The 19,439-nt window shown below is 35.0% G+C and overlaps 1 protein-coding gene across 2 annotated transcripts; it reads left to right on the top strand.

The window, feature by feature from the left end:
- Positions 1–25: 25 nt before the first annotated feature.
- On the top strand, positions 26–8,924 carry FPGT (fucose-1-phosphate guanylyltransferase). 2 transcript variants are annotated; one of them, XM_066268885.1, is made up of 4 exons: positions 26–187; positions 1,833–2,000; positions 4,339–4,431; positions 6,200–8,924. In XM_066268885.1, the coding sequence occupies exons 1-4, from the start codon at positions 106–108 to the stop codon at positions 7,648–7,650; spliced, it is 1,794 nt and encodes a 597-aa protein (XP_066124982.1). In that variant the 5' UTR covers positions 26–105; the 3' UTR covers positions 7,651–8,924. The 2 variants fall into 2 exon arrangements, with proteins under 2 accessions (XP_066124982.1, XP_066124983.1); XM_066268886.1 differs by lacking the exon at positions 4,339–4,431.
- The last annotated feature ends 10,515 nt before the right edge of the window (positions 8,925–19,439 follow it).

The following is a 19,439-nucleotide window of genomic DNA, read 5'->3' as shown; positions in this document are numbered from 1 at the left end:
ACCCGGCCGAGGGACGGGTTATATTTCAGGGCGCATGCGTGCTGGGCTGTGCTGTGCGGCGGCATACCTATAAGTCTAAGAGAGACCGCGGAAAGGGTGGAGGGTATGGCCGCTGCAAGTGTTCCTCCAGGTTTATCTCTGCGAGAAGCCACCCAGCGGAAGTTGCAGAGGTTTTCAAAGCTGAGAGGTACCGAAGAAGGAACCCCAGCTCTCCCCTGCAGTGGAAAGGGAGGGCCCCTTACGTGCCGGGAATTTGCTGGATTATCACTTCCGGCTGGTTTTCTCACCAGTGGGCCCTGGGCACTGGCCCCGGCATTGCTAATGCACCTTGAATTTTTTATTCTTTTCTGTCACTACCCTTTCTTTACTTTAGCTTAGCTTCTTTAACTTTATTCCTAGTAAAATACATTGCATATATTAATATTTTATATCTATAATAAAGGAGGAGAAAAGAGAAGGAAGTTATTAACCTGACTAGTGAAGCTGTAAATCTTAAATTATGCATTTGGTTATCTCATTAGCAAAAATTATTTTAAATTTGAAAGATCTAAAGCATAATGTTTTGACACCTACAAATGTGATTTTAGCCTTCTCCCAACCTCCCTTCCTACTTTACCAATTTTTAAAAAACAAAATAAAAAATGAAGGAATTATGGATTAAAAATTAAAAGAAGGGTTATTTTTATTAAGTGAGAGGAGGAGAGGCAGCCAGAGTCATGTGCCCTTATGGGGTACCACCCAGCAAACCCTCTACACGGCAGTGCTCTGCCCATCTGGGGAGTTACTCCATTGCTCAGCAACTGAGCTCCTCTTAGTGCCTGAGATGGATGCCATCATGAAGCATCCTCAGCACCCGGGGCCAACTCGCTCCAATTGAGCCATGGCAACAGGAGTGGAGGAAAGAGATAGCGAAGGGGGGTGGAGTGGAGAAGCACATGGGCGCTTCTGTATGCCCTGACCAGGAATTGAACCTGAGACAGCCACATGCCATGAGGATACTCTACTGCTGAGCCAACTGGCCAGGGCCAAAATGTTTTTATTTTTAAAAAGGCTATGGCACTTGTCACTTCTTATATAACTAATAAAATTAGTTTTATTTTTGATGAAATTACTGCTTTAAGAATACAGGAAATCATACTAAGATGAGAGTAAAATGTATAGGACTGTTACATTCTAGCTGAAAAGTTCTGTTTAACTAGTAAAAACCATTTTCATCTTGTTTACCAATAAAAAAGAGCCTCCAACTGTCTACTGAAAGTTCAGGCTGACTTTCAGTGAGTCCATCTGAAGGTTGAGAACTTTGCTGTTACCAGAATTTTATGTCATAGTCCAATAGCCTTTGTAAAATTGCATGGCTCATCTTAAGGTAATGAAAAATAAACTACCCCATGTATAAATAGCAACATTGTAGCAGTGAATCCTTGGGTGGAATCTTTCTTAGCCAACAAACTAAAATAGTCCTAATATATGAAATTTGATTTTAAAAGCTGGCTATTCATTTGTTTCTTTGTCCCCTCTTATATAAGAATTGAGATAATCTTTAGCAAATCAGAAGTATTTGTCTTAATAGAGAAACATTACAAGTTTCAGAATATCTAAATAAATGGGTCTGTAGACCATAAAAGAAGAAAGTAACCTAAAAGAGAAAAAACATAATTTGTAAATAATCCTCATTAGAACTATTTTATAGTTCTAATGGCCACTAATTGACCACTAATTCTCAAAAGCAGAAGATAAGAATATTAACTCCCCCCCCCCCATTCTAGATAAGTAAACCTGTAACAGAGAGTTCTGATAGTATTTATTATTTCCTTCTTTGTTTTTTCACATAGGCAAACCTGTGGCAGCTGGAGAGTTCTGGGACATTGTTGCAATAACAGCAGCTGATGAAAAACAGGAACTTGCTTATAAGCAACAGCTGTCAGAAAAGCTGAAGAAAAAGGAGTTACCCCTTGGAGTTCAATATCATGTTTTTGTAGATCCTGCTGGAACCAAAATTGGTACACATTTATGGTTAGATTTATATTATTATAGGTTCTGGGCAGAAAAATGATTGAAGAATAGTTTTCCTGTGGCATGCAGTTTATAACCTGCATATCTTTCCACCATAATTTTTACACATTTTAAAAATTTTATGGGGCCTAGCGTGCGGAGGACCCGGGTTCGATTCCCGGCCAGGGCACACAGGAGAAGCGCCCATTTGCTTCTCCACCCCTCTGCCGCACTTTCCTCTCTGTCTCTCTCTTCCCCTCCCGCAGCCGAGGCTCCATTGGAGCAAAGATGGCCCGGGCGCTGGGGATGGCTCCTTGGCCTCTGCTCCAGGCGCTAGAGTGGCTCTGGTCGCAATATGGCGACGCCCAGGATGGGCAGAGCATCGCCCCCTGTGGGCAGAGCGTCGCCCCTGGTGGGCGTACCGGGTGGATCCCGGTCGGGCGCATGCGGGAGTCTGTCTGTCTCTCCCTGTTTCCAGCTTCAGAAAAATGAAAAAAAAAAAAAAATTATGGGAATTCACTAATTTTTAAAAATTATATAAAGCGTAATAGCTTTTTTATACATTTGACTTACAATGAAAAACTTGCAGACTGTTATGTTATTTAAAAGAGAATTGTATTAGTTTTAATAAAATATACTCAGATAGTGAATAATTTTTCATCAGTTGCTCCTTCCAAACTTGCATTTTCTTCAGAAACTTATGTCTTCTTCAGAAACTTAGGTGAGGAAAGCAAATCAAGAAGAAGTGTGCCCAGGCCGGTTGGCTCAGTGGTAGAGTGTCGGCCTGGCGTGCAGAAGTCCCCGGTTCGATTCCCGGCCAGGGCACACAGGAGAAGCGCCCATCTGCTTCTCCACCCCTCTCCCTCTCCTTCCTCTCTGTCTCTCTCTTCCCCTCCCGAGCCGAGGCTCCATTGGAGCAAAGATGGCCCGGGCACTGGGGATGGCTCCTTGGCCTCTGCCCCAGGTGCTAGAGTGGCTCTGGTCGCAACAGAGCGACACCCCGGAGCATCGCAAAGCATCGCCCCTGGTGGGCATGCCGGGTGGATCCCAGTCGGGCGCATGCGGGAGTCTGTCTGACTGTCTCTCCCCGTTTCCAGCTTCAGAAAAATACAAAAAAAAAAAAAAAGAAGTATACTACTTGACTTCTTGGGACCACAATGAGGAATGAAAAAGAGCACAATCTAATGGCTTAAGTGTCATATACTTTAAAAGTTAAATTTAAGAAAAGTTAGCCTTTTGACTTTTCATTGCAAAAAAACTATGCTGCCCTGGCCGGCTGGCTCAGTGGTAGAGCATTGGCCTGGCATGTGGATGTCCCAGGTTCGATTCTTGGTCAGGGCACATAGGAGAAGCACCTGTCTGCTTCTCCACCCCTTCCCCTCTTGCTTTTCTCTCTCTCTCTCTCTCTCTCTCTCTCTCTCTCTCTCTCTCTCTCCACCTCCTGCAGCCATGGCTCAATTGGAGTGAGTTAGCCTGAGATGCTGAGGATGGTTCCATGGCCTCTGCCTCAGGTGCTAGGAAGAGCTCTGTTGCTGAGCAATAGAGCAGTGCATCAGATGGGCTGAGCATTGCCCCCTGGTGGGCTTGCCAGGTGGATCCTGGTCGAGTACATGTGGGAATCTGCCATAGCCTCCCCTCCTCTCACTGAATAAAAATTAAAAAAAAAACCCTACATGCTATCTTTGTGGGGGCTATTTTCCATGTAATACTGAAGCTGAAGCTTCTTGATACCAGAGATAGGGTGTTTCTATCTGACACTGCATTGTTCTAATTAACCAATGTATAACCTTCACAACTATGTAATCAGAGTCAGTACTATATGATTCTCATTGTATAGATGAGGCTCTGAGGCACAGAAAGTTAACTTGCTCAAGGTAACTAGTAAGTGATAGTTATATTTAAGATATTTTTAGGAAATCAGATTCTAAAAATTTTTTTAAAGCAAATTTAACTTGCATATTTGATTATGTCATATGAGAGAATTATTTAATGGATTTTGCAATTTATAACTCCAGGTGGCCTCTGTAGCACTTACAGTTTTTTTCTAGTGAAGAAGATTGACTACTTTATCATTTATTCTTTTTATTTTAATATTTTCTGGAAATTAGTTCATCATTTATTACTGAGGCTGATGTCTGGTTTTTATTAGTAATAGTTGGTTTATTTATTTAATTGCTGTGAAATGTTTACTTAAATTGATTCTTCTGCCCATATTTTTACTCTCTACCTAGTTAATTATGGCCAATAAGCCATGTACTCAAAGTTATAACACTCAAATTTACCATCATTACAAATTTTTAGCAGGTTTCTTTGAAATAAATTCTGCTTTTTAACTTTATTTTTAAGGAAATGGAGGATCAACATTATGTGCCCTTCGATGTTTGGAAAAGCTCTATGGAGATAAATGGAATTCTTTTACCATTCTATTAATTCATTCTGGTAAAGTTATACTTTACTAATTTACAGTTTCTTTTCAGTATTTTACCTTTGATATCTTAGGTACCTCCTCCTGTCTTGCAAATACTTTCCTTTTTTTAAATTTATTGTTTGTCTTTAAAGTTATTCTGCTTTGAGATAACAAATATTTTATGCTTTTCTTGACACTTTTAGTTTGTAAGTTACATAATGTTTTTCACAATGTTTTTCTTTAAAATTGTAGGTCACCTGCATTAACTATTTATGAGTATTGTTTTTAGTATGAATATACAAAAATATTTTCCAAAGACAGAACTCATCAATATGTGAACATTTCTAAATAATGCTTTAGAAAGGATTCTTGCTGTAGGGGTGAGGCTGGTTTAACACTGTGATTACCATACTATTGCTAAAACCTCATATCAAACACTTTTATTTGATTATTGGTGGCCAAAGTGTACAAACCTTAAATGAGTTGAAAGAACAAAAAAGGTGGTAACAGAACGGAGTTGACATGAAAATGTATGAGGGAAAATTAGAAATAAAAGCATATTTTAAAGCAGAAAAATAGGAAAGAATCTCGGAACAAAGGATAAGATTTTTTTTAATTAAATAAATTTAGTTGTGTAAAAATTTTGGTTATATGAAAACTTCAGTTATTTTTCTTTGTAAATTGGGGCTGATGGAAGCTTTGTCATGGACTGGCACTATGACTGACTTCCAAGGCACTTTGTGTTTTTTGCAATTCGTATTCACAGTAGTGATTTTTCTTGTAAGGATGGTATCAAGTAAAGGATCCCAGTTCTGATTCTAAGGCTGACTAAAAAAGTAAAAAAAAATTCAAATTTATGGTTTTATTCCAGAACAAGTATTATTATTACCAATGTAGTAAAAGTTAAATTGGAAACCAGGAAATACATAGTTAGAAATATCTAATTCTTATAAGGCTAAACTTTACAATTGGCCAGCCTTTGGAAAAGGAGAAAGTAGAAAGTAAGTATTCACTCTCATTTTGTTGAACAATGAACCTACTTATAATAGATCTCATAAAACAGCAAATATTATTCTATGTTTGCTGATTTGTAGTGAATCCAAAGGTAAACAGCTAAAAAGTAGTGAACCTGAGTTTGAACCTGATTTTGTCTGACTCTTTCTACTATGTAATACTTGCTTCTCACTGTACACTTACTTAACATAAAAATAATGTAAGCTATTTGATTTACGTAAGAGAAAATACTTTTCAATGAAATGAAAAGTCGTAAGACTCATCTTTGAGGGAAAGCTTATTTAAATTAAAACAAGTGTAAATTTTAAAATGTTTTTATAATAATGCACCTTTATTTGGTAATGATTGTTGTTGAATACATAATGTTGGAGTTAGTATGTTAGTTTTTTGTGACTTTTTTCCATGTAGAATATATTCTTATTTTAGGACTTTAAATATGGTTGAAATATATTGTTTAAAATGTAGATATGAGGTCATGCTTTAGCTCATGGACCATTTTACTAGCTATACAGTGGGTTGAAGACAATTGACATACTCTATAAAGTATATGAGAATTCTTTTCTAATGTTGACTCTTTAAAACTACAGTACGTCCTAAGGCTACAGGAGAATTTCTCTTTGAACTTGTATTTTGGAATTTATTAGTCTTTACCGAGTTATAGTAATGTGTTATATATATTAAGTATTTGTAGAGAAATGTTGAGTTGCTATTGATGCCTCTAGGTTTTTAAAATAATGTAATAATCATATAAACATTTTAAAACAGTTATTTTGTTTAATTTTATAGGTGGCTACAGTCAACGCCTTCCAAATGCAAGTGCTCTGGGGAAAATTTTTACTGCTTTACCATTTGGTAACCCCATTTATCAGATGTTAGAATTAAAACTAGCCATGTACATTGATTTCCCCTCACATATGAATGCTGGGATCCTGGTGACCTGTGCAGATGATATTGAACTTTATAGTATAGGAGAATCTGAGTTTATCAAATTTGACAAGCCTGGATTTACTGCTTTAGCTCATCCTTCTAGTTTGACTGTAGGTACCACACATGGAGTATTTGTCTTAGAACCTTCTGATTGTTTAGAATACAGAGACTTTGAATACAGGTGTTGCCATCGTTTCCTTCATAAGCCCAGCATAAAAGAAATGCGTCAGTTTGATGCTGTGTGTAGACCTGGACATTTTTCTCAACAGGACCTCTCTAAGGGTGATACTTCTCTTAAATTAGAACCTGAACATGTTTACACAGACAGCCTATTTTACATGGATCATAAATCAGCAAAAAAGTTACTTTCTTTCTATGAAAAAATAGGCACATTGAACTGTGAAATAGATGCCTATGGAGACTTTCTGCAGGCTTTGGGACCTGGAGCAACTGTGGAGTATACCAGAAACATATCAAATGTCACTAAAGAAGAGTCAGAATTGGTAGACATGAGGCAGAAAATATTTCATCTTCTTAAAGGGACATCACTAAATGTTGTTGTTCTTTATAACTCCAAATTTTACCACATTGGAACAACTGAAGAATATTTGTTTCACTTTACTTCAGAGAGCAGTTTGAAGTCAGAACTTGGCTTACAGTCCATTGCTTTTAGCATCTCTCCAGCAATACCAGAATGCTCTGGTTACACATCCTGTGTAATTCAAAGTATATTGGATTCAAGATGTTCTGTGTCACCTGGCTCAGTTGTGGAATATTCCAGATTGGGGCCTGATGTTTCAGTTGGCAAAAACTGCATTATTAGTGGTTCTTCTATCATAACAACAGCTGTCCTGCCTGCATATTCTTTTATGTGTTCCTTAAGCGTGAAGATGAATGGACACTTAAAGTATTCAACTATGACATTTGGAGTGCAAGACAACTTGAAAAAGAATGTTAAAACATTGTCAGATATAAAGTCACTTCAGTTTTTTGGAGTCTGTTTCCTGTCATGCTTAGATATTTGGAATCTGAAAGTTACAGAGGAACTCTTCTCTGGAAACAAGTCATGTTTGAGTTTATGGAGTGCTCGTATTTTCCCCGTTTGTTCTTCTTTGAGTGATTCAGTTACAACATCCATAAAGATGTTAAATGCTGTGCAAAACAAATCAGCATTCAACCTAAACAACTATAAGCTATTGTCCATTGAAGAAATGCTTATCTACAAAGATGTAGAAGACATGATAACCTATAGAGAGCAAATTTTTCTAGAAATTACTTTGAATAGAAAGTCTGAGTTAGAGACATCTTAATTATTGTATACTTTGCCTTTCTTGATTGAGCAAGATCACAAATACAGGAGTTTTCTGTAGACATTTATCTTTATTGTATGGAAATCATTTAATGAAAATTATATTAACGCAATTGCTGTAACATAACGTTAATAAGAAAAATACAGATAAGCCCTTATTAAAGAGAATATTTCAAGGTTGTAAATTCAGGTAAGGGATTTTTGGATGTTTATCACTTTTAATTTTTGAGTTAAGGTGGATTTATGGATCATTGTGTTGTTCACATAATACTGTAGTAGTTTTAAAGCTAATTTTCTAAATATAACTTTAGAAAAATTGTCCATCATTTGCGCTTTAGTTTCAATAAAATTCTGTTTATTGGCAGTTCTCTCCTCAATTGTAGTGTCTATTCTGATTAATAAAAATGGTCTTCAAAGCACTGTAGGAAAACTATAGAAATACATTTTCAGGAACAGATTCATAGTTGACAAATTTAGATTAAATTAATCCTTAAAGTATTGTGATTATCATAAATGATAAATAATGCATAGCTCTGAAATTGATGATAAAAGTCTGTCTCATCTAGTGATCTTATCAAAATGAAACAAAAATGATATATATATATGTTATTTTATCCTTATAAACTTAAACATGTGTTTGTATATCTTAAAAGTGTTTCCTAAATTTTCATCCATAGGAAAGCATGCATACATACAAAATTCAAGAATCTATATGGGAGATGGTAGGGATAATTGAGATTCATTAATAATAAGTTTATTTTGGACATTACTTTCATCTTATTAATTAACTTAATAGAACTGTTAAATTACCAGATGGACTGATTTTCCTTTCCATTTCTTATTTTCTGTTCATGCACTGGTAATGATGCTGAGAAGCAACAAATAGCCAAAAGGTAGACAGCAGGAAGGAGCCAGAAGAATAGAAAGACAGAAAATACACAGATGATAAACAGCTTCAAGAAAATAAAAATTGGCTGGAATCCCATGTTATGTGTTCCTATTTTGATATAAGCATGTATGTGGAATGTCTTCCTATCAAAATCTAATAATAATTAGAGAAAAAGATTTATAAGAGTTTTGTGTTTTAATATGAGTAAAATGAAGTAAGAACTGGTCTATGCCACTTTTATTTATATATTAAATGTCAAAATGAAAATAACTATTTGGTAAGCCGGAAGTGACTTGTCTATAACTCAGTTATGATATTTATGTCTTGTTTCTTTTGTTTTTCTCTTTTTTCAGAGTCCTTCCTCAGGACAAAATAAAGCTATGTGGTTGCCCTCATTTAGCATTTACTGATTTACTTGAACAGCTTTCACAGGATATTATGTGTTTATCACTTATTAAATGTTTGTAGTGTATTTCACAGTATAGTCTAACTCCATCATCTTTATAATTCACCATACAATCTAAAGAGCCATCAGTTATTAAGAATCACAATTATTTTATGTTCCACAGGAAAAGAGAAAACACTAGCAATAAATTTAACACAATGCTTTCTTTGTTACTTGAAGTTTTTTTTAACTTTTAAGAATTTATTGGTCTCAGAAAGGGAGGAAAGGAGAGAGAGAGACAGTGACAGAAACATCGATCTGTTTCTGTAGGTGTCCTGACCAGGGATCAAACTGGCAACCTCTGTACATCAGAAGAGTACAGTTTTTAATTTATTGATTGGAAATCTCTTTTAAATGTACTTCAAGATTGTTATTATTTCACCTGCTTGCATATGCAGGTAAAGGAACAAGATGCAATATTGAAATATAGTCAATCTGTTCTAAAGTTTCCATGCAGAATCAAACTTTTCTGAAACACTCTAAAACTTGAGAGTTTCTGATATCCATGTTTCCACCCAGTATATTTTCTGTGCTATCAAACATATTGGTAAAGCTGCATTTTCTAACTGCCTCCTACCACATCACTGGCTGGATTTTCCTTTAAGCTGTGAATGCCAGATACCTGTTCTGCAAATTTTTTTATGCTATGTGACAAAATTCAGTTTCATTTTTGTCTCTATTTAATCATGTTTCTGGAAGGATGTGTTTTTTACTCAGTGGGAGATTTCTGACAAATTGGTGCTCATCATTTTAAACATAATTCTGCACAATGTATGGATTCTAGTTGTTTTGAAATGTTATCTGTTCCCATGAATTTGTCAATGCCTCTTGCACTGATATGCATTGTGTGGTAGGTAGCACCATCTATATATCACCAAAAAGGTACCTAACCCAGTGCAGTGATAATCCAAAGCATGCATAGGTAAGAAATTGAACACTTTCTGAGATTATTATTTTATTTTATTGAATTACAGTCCTTAAATCATATACTCTCAAGGTTTGTAAAGGATGGCTTGCTAGGTGTAACTATATTATATAATCATATTGATAAGTTAATAACAATGACCAAGAGAGGCATGAGGGGAAAAATCTATCATTTGAAATTAATTTTCTACCTTAAAACATTTATTCCCAAACTAAGCAAAACAGATACCAAGTATGTGTATCAATGTATATAATGGATTGAAATAAAACTTCAAAAATCCAGGTGATATGCTGAGAGTCCCAAAATATTAATGGTATCTATCCAGAAATTCCAGAACCTGTGGTGCTTTATTCATCTGAGGCTAAGCAACACTCCCTTTGTTACATAAAGATGACCAAATTCAGCATTGGGAGAGCCAAAGTCAAAACTTTGCCTCCTGCAATGTGTATGTATATACAGCTGATAACTGGTGTACTAAAAAGTGTAAGGTGGCCATTCACATGCACCGTGATGTCTTTTGGCCTTGTGCAATTTAGAGGCCTAGAATTTAGGCACCTTTGTGTAGGTAGTCTGGCAGAATTAAGAAGGAAAAGAAAAGACAAAATATGTTTTGCTTAAAATTTTCTTAAAAGATTTTTAGATGTTCTTTTTTTTTCTTCAGCTATTGAAATAGTCTTCATCTATGTTAAGAAGTATTAAAGGAAAAACTTTAAATATACTTGAAAGGTAGGTTTTAAACTTTATATAGTACAGGAAAATAATTAAAATAACCATTACTTGCTTAATTTAATATTTTGTACCTCTAAAATTTTGTTTTGACAAAGACAATTTCTATAGAGGTTGAGGAATCACTTTTATTGTTTATACTTAACAAAATTGTATTAATATTTCTTGTATTGAACTTTGTCAGAGGTTATCACACATCCTCCTTCCCTCCAATATCAATGTTCTAAGCTCTGTATAGCATACAAGTATTTTTTAAGCTTCTGTATTCACAGAAATTTCTGGTTAGTTTTTTTTTTATGTATTATGAGAGAGAAATTGCACCAGTTTCTGGTGGGAAAGGACCAGATCCTGTCCCTGACAGAGCTGGTTACATGAGCCACAACCAATTTGCCACATCATTCAAACTTGCCAGTGGACGGGAACCTTTTTGGCTGAGAGAGCCATGAACGTCACATATTTTAAAATGTAATTCCATGAGAGCCATACAACAACCCATGTACGTTACGCATTATCCAATAAAAATTTGGCGTTGTCCTGGAGGACAGCTGTGATTGGCTCCAGCCACCCGCAACCAGGAACATGAGCGGTAGGAAATGAATGGATTGTAATACATGAGAATGTTTTATATTTTTAACATTTTTTTAAATTAAAGATTTGTCTGTGAACCAGATGCAGCCATCAAAAGAGCCACATCTGGCTCGTGAGCCATAGGTTCCCGACCCCTGGTACGACACAGTTTGGGGTCAGGTTAAAAACTGGAATGGAGGAATAAGAGAAGGTGCTGATTCCCTATTGCATTGACATTTGCAAGGGATGAAGGGGAAGGATACCTGTGAATTATCCACCTGCAAGGCACTTTAATTATTGACATTTGTGTTTAAAGATGTTCATCCCAAGGGCATTATTGTGCATGCAAGTAAATGATTGACACTAATAGATTTAATGTTTCCTTCTGGACTGGTTGGAGAAATAGTCTGGCTTCAGTAGCCTTCTAAAGTATAAAATTCAGCCATTCAAACAGAGTAATTTGTATCTGATTGCTGCAAGACTGGTGCAATCCATCTGCTGTCATTTCCCAGCTCTCTGTATCAGAATTATATTTCTTCGGTTGTGTTTCAATGCATCACTGAAACAAAACTCTAATGTCTACATTCTTTGGACACTGTTCTATGGTGTGTTATACAGATCAGCTTTTTCAAACTCCAGCCACCTTAAAGGCTCTTAAAATCTTGCTGTAACCAACATTGGCTAAGTAATGTGATTTTTAAAAAGTTTCTATTCTTCATTAGTAACCATTCTTTTCTCTTTGCAGAATATTCAGTGGTTCAAGTTAGTTTTCATTATAAGAGAGTATCACATTGCCCCCAAAAAGAATTAAACCATTTACATCTTGAGGCAACAAAACAAAAATTTTAAAACACAACTCTAGAACTCTAGTAGGTATTCTTTTCATTTGCAGATTGAGAAATGTTGCACTACTAAATGAAGTTTTATGTGATTGGTTTCTTTCCTATTACTTTTAGCCTTGGGGTTTGAGAAAGTTAATTATATTTACCAATGTGCTGTTCTTCAGAGACATTTTGAATATTTTTTAATAAAATCTAAAACTAGAAAACTTACTACACAAAGAAATAATTATGATCTTAACAAGTGGTCCTAGTGCAGATTTTAAATGTATAGGCACAATGACAAAGTCATAAATTAACTTATAAAATTCACTGCTTATATATCACTGGGATCAATTTTTAATGACATTTAGTAAGTAATACCATCACTCACTGTAATTGCTTAAAGTTGATAGAGTTTCTAATTAACCATTAGCCAGTCAAATCAAAAGCTGTGGGTGGAAGCTATCCTATACAAAGGGAGCTAGAAAGTGTAGTTTTAGAAAAATTCTTGTTTACTTGTTACAACTACAGGTGTTTAAATGCAAAAGAATTATTTGCTGTAAATTCTCTAGAAAAGGAACAGTTACCAAAATTATCTCTTTCTGGTATCTGCAATTTATCTCTAACCTCAACTACAAATATGCTGTGATTTCACAAAAGATAAAATCAAATAAGAAAAGCAAAAGTTCTTTTAGCCACATTATCAGGATACAGTCTGTTTCATTTACAAGTTTTGAAGTTTTCTTTACTAGTCATCTTAATATATTCAACCCTGAATTCTAGCTTTGTATGCATACCTACCTGTTTTATACCACCCTCTCACTGAAAAATAATTCCATAGACATCTCTATTTAGACAGCATGTATCTTCTCCGTATCAATCCTGATGATCTTTTCACCTAGATAAACATCCAGTCACCCACCAAAGTATTATTCAAGACAAAAACCTGTAAATGATTCATGAAGCCTCACATAATTTTCCTTCATCCTTTTCATTCAGTTCTTCAAGTCAGTGCAGTCTAAACAGTGAAACAAAACTAACATCTGTCCACTTCTCTCAACCCTATTCGAGCTACCATTCACTGTTATATAACACCTTTTTATGTGCAGTAATAACAGCTTATCATCTGATTTTTATAATTGTGCATGAAGGCAAATTTGCAGAGACTGCAAAGGAAAGATTTTTTAGCAGATTGGCGTTAATCTGTATTGAGCATTGAGGGAAAAAGAAATACTGCGGTCATCTCAACCTTGCTTCACTAATTTGATCTCTATATCTCATTTCGCTTTCCTGAAGATCGCCTTTTAGAATGATGATTCATACTACTCTCTAACCTTCTACACATCTTTTCCTGTGAAGTTTTGTTTGGGTATAGTCTTTATTCAGTCCCTTGACCACACACTTCTTTTTTTTTTTTTTTTTTTTTTTTTTACCTTTTCCATATTTAGAATATCTACTCAGATGTCAGCTGGAGTTTTGCTTGACTTTTAGATATAGGCAATGTTAGCTCAACCTCCATTCTAAGCCCATGAGTGTTCAAAATGTCTCTGAAATATCAGTGACTTGAGGGACAACATGTAATGTCTGCACTTCCATTCGCCAAAGGCTTTTCTCCCATCTGCTCTACAACCCAGTTCAATCAGGCTTTAGCCCTAAACCCCAACTCGCACTCCACTGAACCCTGAGGATTCCCAGTGCTCTCCATTTTCATAAATCCAGTACTCTTCCTAGTTCTTACCTTGCAGTAGCATTTGTCTCAATGGGTCACTCCTTTGAAATGCAATTTCTATTTAACTTCAAGAAATCGCATACTACTGTTTTGTTTTCTAACTCCTTTGTCACTCTCTTCTTATTATTGTTATTTGTCATTTTACTTCAAATCACTGGAAGGTCACTGGTCTTTGGGTTTAGGTTTCTTTATGCACGTATCTTTGAGATATGGGTTCTCATACATCAATGTGGTATCAACTCTCAAATATATGTTTCTAATTACTAAAATATTAGTTTCAAAAATGTTAAAAAAATATTTCTCATAAATTGTAAGCATTCATCAAAATGTCATTTAATTCATTAATGATTAAATCAGTAGAATGATGAAGTTGGTTTTGTATGGTTCCAGATGTTACAAGAAAGAAAATGTTTATGCAATATTAGAAATAACTTGGTCCAGTAATAGAGTGGGTTGCCTTATGAGATTAAAAACAATAAAGCTTCATAGTACCAGAAGTGTTTGTGGGAAGTTACTGAAAGACATTTACCAAGAGTTTTTCCAAGAAGTTCTTGTTTTCATAAGAGTTAAGACCAAGGGGTAAATAATGGCCAAAGGTTATATCCTGGAAAACAGAATCTAAGGCGGAGTTCAAAGTGCAATATATTTCTTAAGGAGTACCCTTGGAACTAATAGTCATGCAAAGAAGGTGACAGAAGCAGGATTGTGCTAAAAGGGGAAATCAGGCTGTGACGTCAGTCCAATGACAGTCTCCAGAGGAGTTCTAATGCTAGAATGGCACATTAGTACTGTCCTGATTTGGAGCTGAGTGGCTATAATTTTTACCATGTATTAATCATTATTGGGTGTGGGCATGTTGGGAAAGAGCTCTGTGATGGAGGCAATTAGTGAACAGGGCTGAAAACTGAAAGCTATTTTCTAACAACACTCCCAGGAGATGAGGTAATAAGCCCGTTGTTGAAACAATATCTGGGTGCCACATCAGTTTCTTCTACAAAAACCTATAAAGTCCAACCCAATGCCAAGATTTCTTTTTTTTTGCAACTATTTTAATAAAACATTACATATTCTAATCCAAGTTGAATTATGATGACTCTCAAATCAAGTAATATTGTATATGGTTTAAGTAGACTCAATCCATGATGAAAGAAACTATGCTTTAATAGATATGTCAAGCATTGATTTATAGGAGCAAATTTTTTCATAATGCTGTCACAAATCTACATGATAATCCCAAGTGCCAGAATTTACTTTTGACTAGCTGAGCAAGCTAAAATATTCATAAATTCACATGGAGCCAGATGGCTTTCCACTGAATATGCATTTGAATGATTCCTGTACATTATTTATTCCAAGAAGTGCAGAAAATGCACCATCATCATAGTAGAGACTCCTGAGAAGTTTGTTTTCAGAAAGGAATCAAGGAATAACAGGTATCCTGTGCTAAATGTATTTTACCTTGAGCTGTGATTTCAAGTGTATTTGAGAATCACTGAGCAAAATAAATACAGTTACTTCCCAGTCATGTCTGAAATATTAGGAATCTACAATAAGGAGGTTTCAGCAATAATGGCTAGCATTTGGGATAGAAGAGAGCTCAAATTTGTAGAGATTTTTTTTAATGTGCTTATATCTCTAAAAGTTCTTATACATAATGCTTAATAAAAAAGTTAGACTGATCTTAAAACTTTTCTGTTTAATTCTATATTTTATGTTCTATCTAAACACATATTTCTGGGAACTGTTTTTGTTTAGACATGAATAGCTACCTTTTGTCTTTCTAAGATTTTATCATCATCTGTGCTGAACTAAAGATTCAGTATACAGGTGGCTTTTTATTGGTATAGAAATGACACCATACTATATTATTGTATCAATCTGATTTAAAGAGCAAAGAGAATGTGTTTATTTAGTTAGCTACACTGCATAAACCTTTTCTTTCAAGGCTCTTAAAAGAAAAATAACATCAGTAACAGCCTACTATTTACATAAATGCATATTTTATAGACCATAGTCAGGCATTAGCTAAAGCAATGAAATAGTCTTCAAAGTTTTCCAGTAAATAAAAACAGAATATAATTTTCTAGTTAATCATAAAACTCAACAGAAGGCAAAATATAAAAATTGAACAATGTTTTAGCTCTGTTCCCAGATCTACCACTAACTCACTGGGATCTGCACTAAACAAAAAGTCAAAATACATGGACACCAACGGCCACAGGGCAATATTAGGCTGGAATGGTTTGGTAAAACTTACCAGCAAGGCTTTTGCAAATTGAAATTTTTTTTAAAAGCAAAACTTCTAAATGGGTGAGAGTGTGTTTCACATTCAATTATGATACTTAGGAATTGTATTGGAATTATTAAAGATATATTTAGAGAATATGTACAATTACTCTCTTTAGCCAGAACAAATATATTTCATAATACATTTCTGCATTTCTAAGAAGAGTTTTCTTTCTTCAATCTTTCTCTACTCATTATACGAATAAGATGAGTTTCTAACACTGAACACTACATATTAAATGTAATCTCAGTTGTCTTCTAAATGAAATTTATATGACTATTTATAAAATAATACCTCCATTTAAATCACTAGCTTTGCTCAATGTGTTTCTTGCCATAGTGTACCATAACTTCATCTGTAATATTCATGTTCCTCTTGCTCCTCCCTGGGTGCTTCTTTCTAAAAAATATGGTTTTCTAGCTTTTCTAAGCTCCCTTGGTTTGACTTTCTTTTTTCCTTGCAAAAATGCTTACTTTATTTCCTCTTCATAATTTTCAACATTGCTGCCATTTTATGTAATTTTTCAGTCATTTAGTATTTATGACTTTGCCTAACTTAATCTCATCAATTGTTAGTCTCAAAAAAAATCCAAGATTCTGTTTAAATTACTTTGTTCCCATCAGTTTTGTTTAATTTGTTTTACTGTGTAGAGCAATAATAGAGGTTTTAATGATCATCATCATAATTTGTCTGAATCCTCTGAAGTAGTATAATTATTTAAATTATGGCCAAGTTGTCAGTTTATCATATGCTTGAGATTAAATAGTTATTTCTGTTCCCTTTAAGTTTTTAAAAACTCCACAAGTAGCAAGACCTATTTCAAGTCTGGTGTATTCAAAAACCTTTCTGTAGCCTGCTTGATATAACCCTTTCCTCTTTTCACGTAATGTATGTTTTTTGCACCATTCTTTAGACTCATCAAAAGCTATTTTGTAAATTATATTTGTTTTCCAAATTAAGTTATAATTTTTTGTAGGCTAAGATTCTGCCTTACACTTATGGGAAAGCTGTGTCCAAATCACTTTTGGTGTTTTGTTTTGCTTTGTCCTAATTCAAGGAACTAACTTCAGCAAATTATGATTTAGTTGATCATTAAGAGGTCCTGGTAATTACAGTTCTTAAAAGTTCCCTGAAAGTTTGTAAATCACTACTACAGCATGACTTACCTTGTATAAATGGCTAATACTAGTAATGCAAAACCTCTTATGAGATAGGTAAATTTTTAAATGGAAGGTGGGAAAAATAAAATGATTAAAAATTCTTTAAATTATTCTTCCATGGAATTTTAAAATGCTATAGTGTTTCTGCTGCAGAATTGGCAATGGATTCATCTATATTCACTTTACCTCTTTTCAAGACCTTAACAATGTTTCCCTTACTGAAGGGATTGACTTCACTCAATTCAATTGGTTTAATTCATTTCAGTTTGGTTCAGTTTAGTTGAGTTCAATTCAATCTGAAACAATTAATTTTACATATGTATCTGCCAGGTACAATGCTAGGCTTTTAGGAATGCAAAAATGAATAAGACAGTTTCTGTTCTTACATAGCTCACAGCCTAACAGGAGAGACAAAGATAATAATTCTATCTTCTCTAATAAGTGCTTTCATAGAATTAGATGTTGTATTCATAGTTTATATGTATATATATGTATATGTATATGTGTGTATATGTATACAATGTATGCATATATAATGTGTATACACATAATTGTAGTACATAATTGTTAAGTATAAATATGTTTGGTTATCAAAAAGAAACAGGTATAATCATCCTTAGTAACATTAAAGAAAAAGGTGAAGGGATTGAGGGAAAAATAACTTCACAGACAGACAATTGTATGGTGATTAACAAAGGAATGGGGGAAGATAGGAGAGGGTAAAAAGGGGATAAATGGTGATGGAAGGAGACTTGATGAGTGGTGTAGATAGTGTATTATAGAATTGTACACCTGAAACCTATATAATTGTATTAATCAATGTCACCCCAATAAATTTAATAATTTTTAAAATGCAGCCTTGCTATATTATCTCAAGACAATTTTGTGAAATAGCACATATCCAGACTCTATAGAAGAAATAGGTATTATGGAATAATTCAAAGAGAGGAATTATGGTCTTTAAAGGATATATAGATAAATAATGTTACTAGCTAGTAAGTTAACTATTATGTAGCTAAGTGAGATGAATGCCTTTCAGCATCAAGGAAAATGAAAGATGATGAAATTAATATGTTCAACCCTACTGTGATGACATATATTCATATCACATTCTGATTTTCCTAAAGACCTAACAAATTCCAAATATCTGGCCCTGGCTGGTTTGCTCAGTGGATAGATTGTTGGCCTGATGTATGGATGTCTCAGGTTCGATTCCCAGTCAGGGCACACAGGAGAAGCAACCATCTGCTTCTCTCCTGCCCCTCTCCCCCTTCTCTCCCTTTACCCCTCCCACAGCCAGTGGCCCAAATGGTTCGAGGGTAGGCCCCAGGCGCTGAGGATAGCTCCGTTCTTCTGAGCATCAGCTTCAGGAGCTAAAAACAACTCAGATTTGAGCGTTGGCACCAGACTGGGGTTGCCAGGTGGATCTCGTTAGGGGTGCATGCAGGAGTCAGTCTCATTATCTCTCCTCCTCTCACTTGAAAAAGTTAAAAAGAGTAAATTCCAAATATCTGTTAGCCCTTCACCATAGACTCTATAAATTGCACCCTGGCTGTATAAATGAAGTTGGAAAATATGAAGACAGTTTTTGGTACCTATTTGTGTAATCAGACCTACACATCAACGTGGGAAACTGGGAAGCAGTTAGGAAATATATAGTATCACATAGTAAGCCAACTTAAATGTTTAAGCTCAAGACTTGAACATTAAGTCCAGTATATTCTACCATGAATAAATAAACCTGGGCATCAGAGGCCCTTGCCAGGTAGCTCAGTGGATAAAGAATCATTCCAGCTCTACAAGGTCATGGGTTTGATCCCCAATCAGAGCACAAATGAGAAGTAATTAATGAATACATAACTAAATTGAACAACTAAGTGGAACGACAAGTTAATGCATCTCTCTCTTTCTCTCTTCTTCTTCCCTTCTTTCCCCCACTTCCTTCCTCTCTCTCTCTTTATCCCTTTCTCTCCCTCAAATCAACAGCTGCAAAAAAATTTTTTTTAAGAAAATGTTAGTATTATAGACAACAAAGTTAGAAGGGATTTGACATCATTTGCTTTAGATCTCAGGAGATTGTGAACCAGGTTTAGCACTGCGGAAAAAGTGGAGATACTTGGGCAGGAGAGATGTGCTTCTAACACCTTTGGTTGCGATTTCAATCACTCTGTAATTCAGAACAAACCTCTCTGGTATTGGTGACAATTTTTTAAAGTATTTAGACTGAGCTAAACCTACTAA

Source organism: Saccopteryx bilineata, chromosome 3, assembly GCF_036850765.1.
Source record: "Saccopteryx bilineata isolate mSacBil1 chromosome 3, mSacBil1_pri_phased_curated, whole genome shotgun sequence".
Lineage (NCBI taxonomy): Eukaryota > Metazoa > Chordata > Mammalia > Chiroptera > Emballonuridae > Saccopteryx > Saccopteryx bilineata.
The sequence above is the reverse complement of the archived record's forward strand: the minus strand, read 5'-3'. Positions and strand labels throughout refer to the sequence as shown.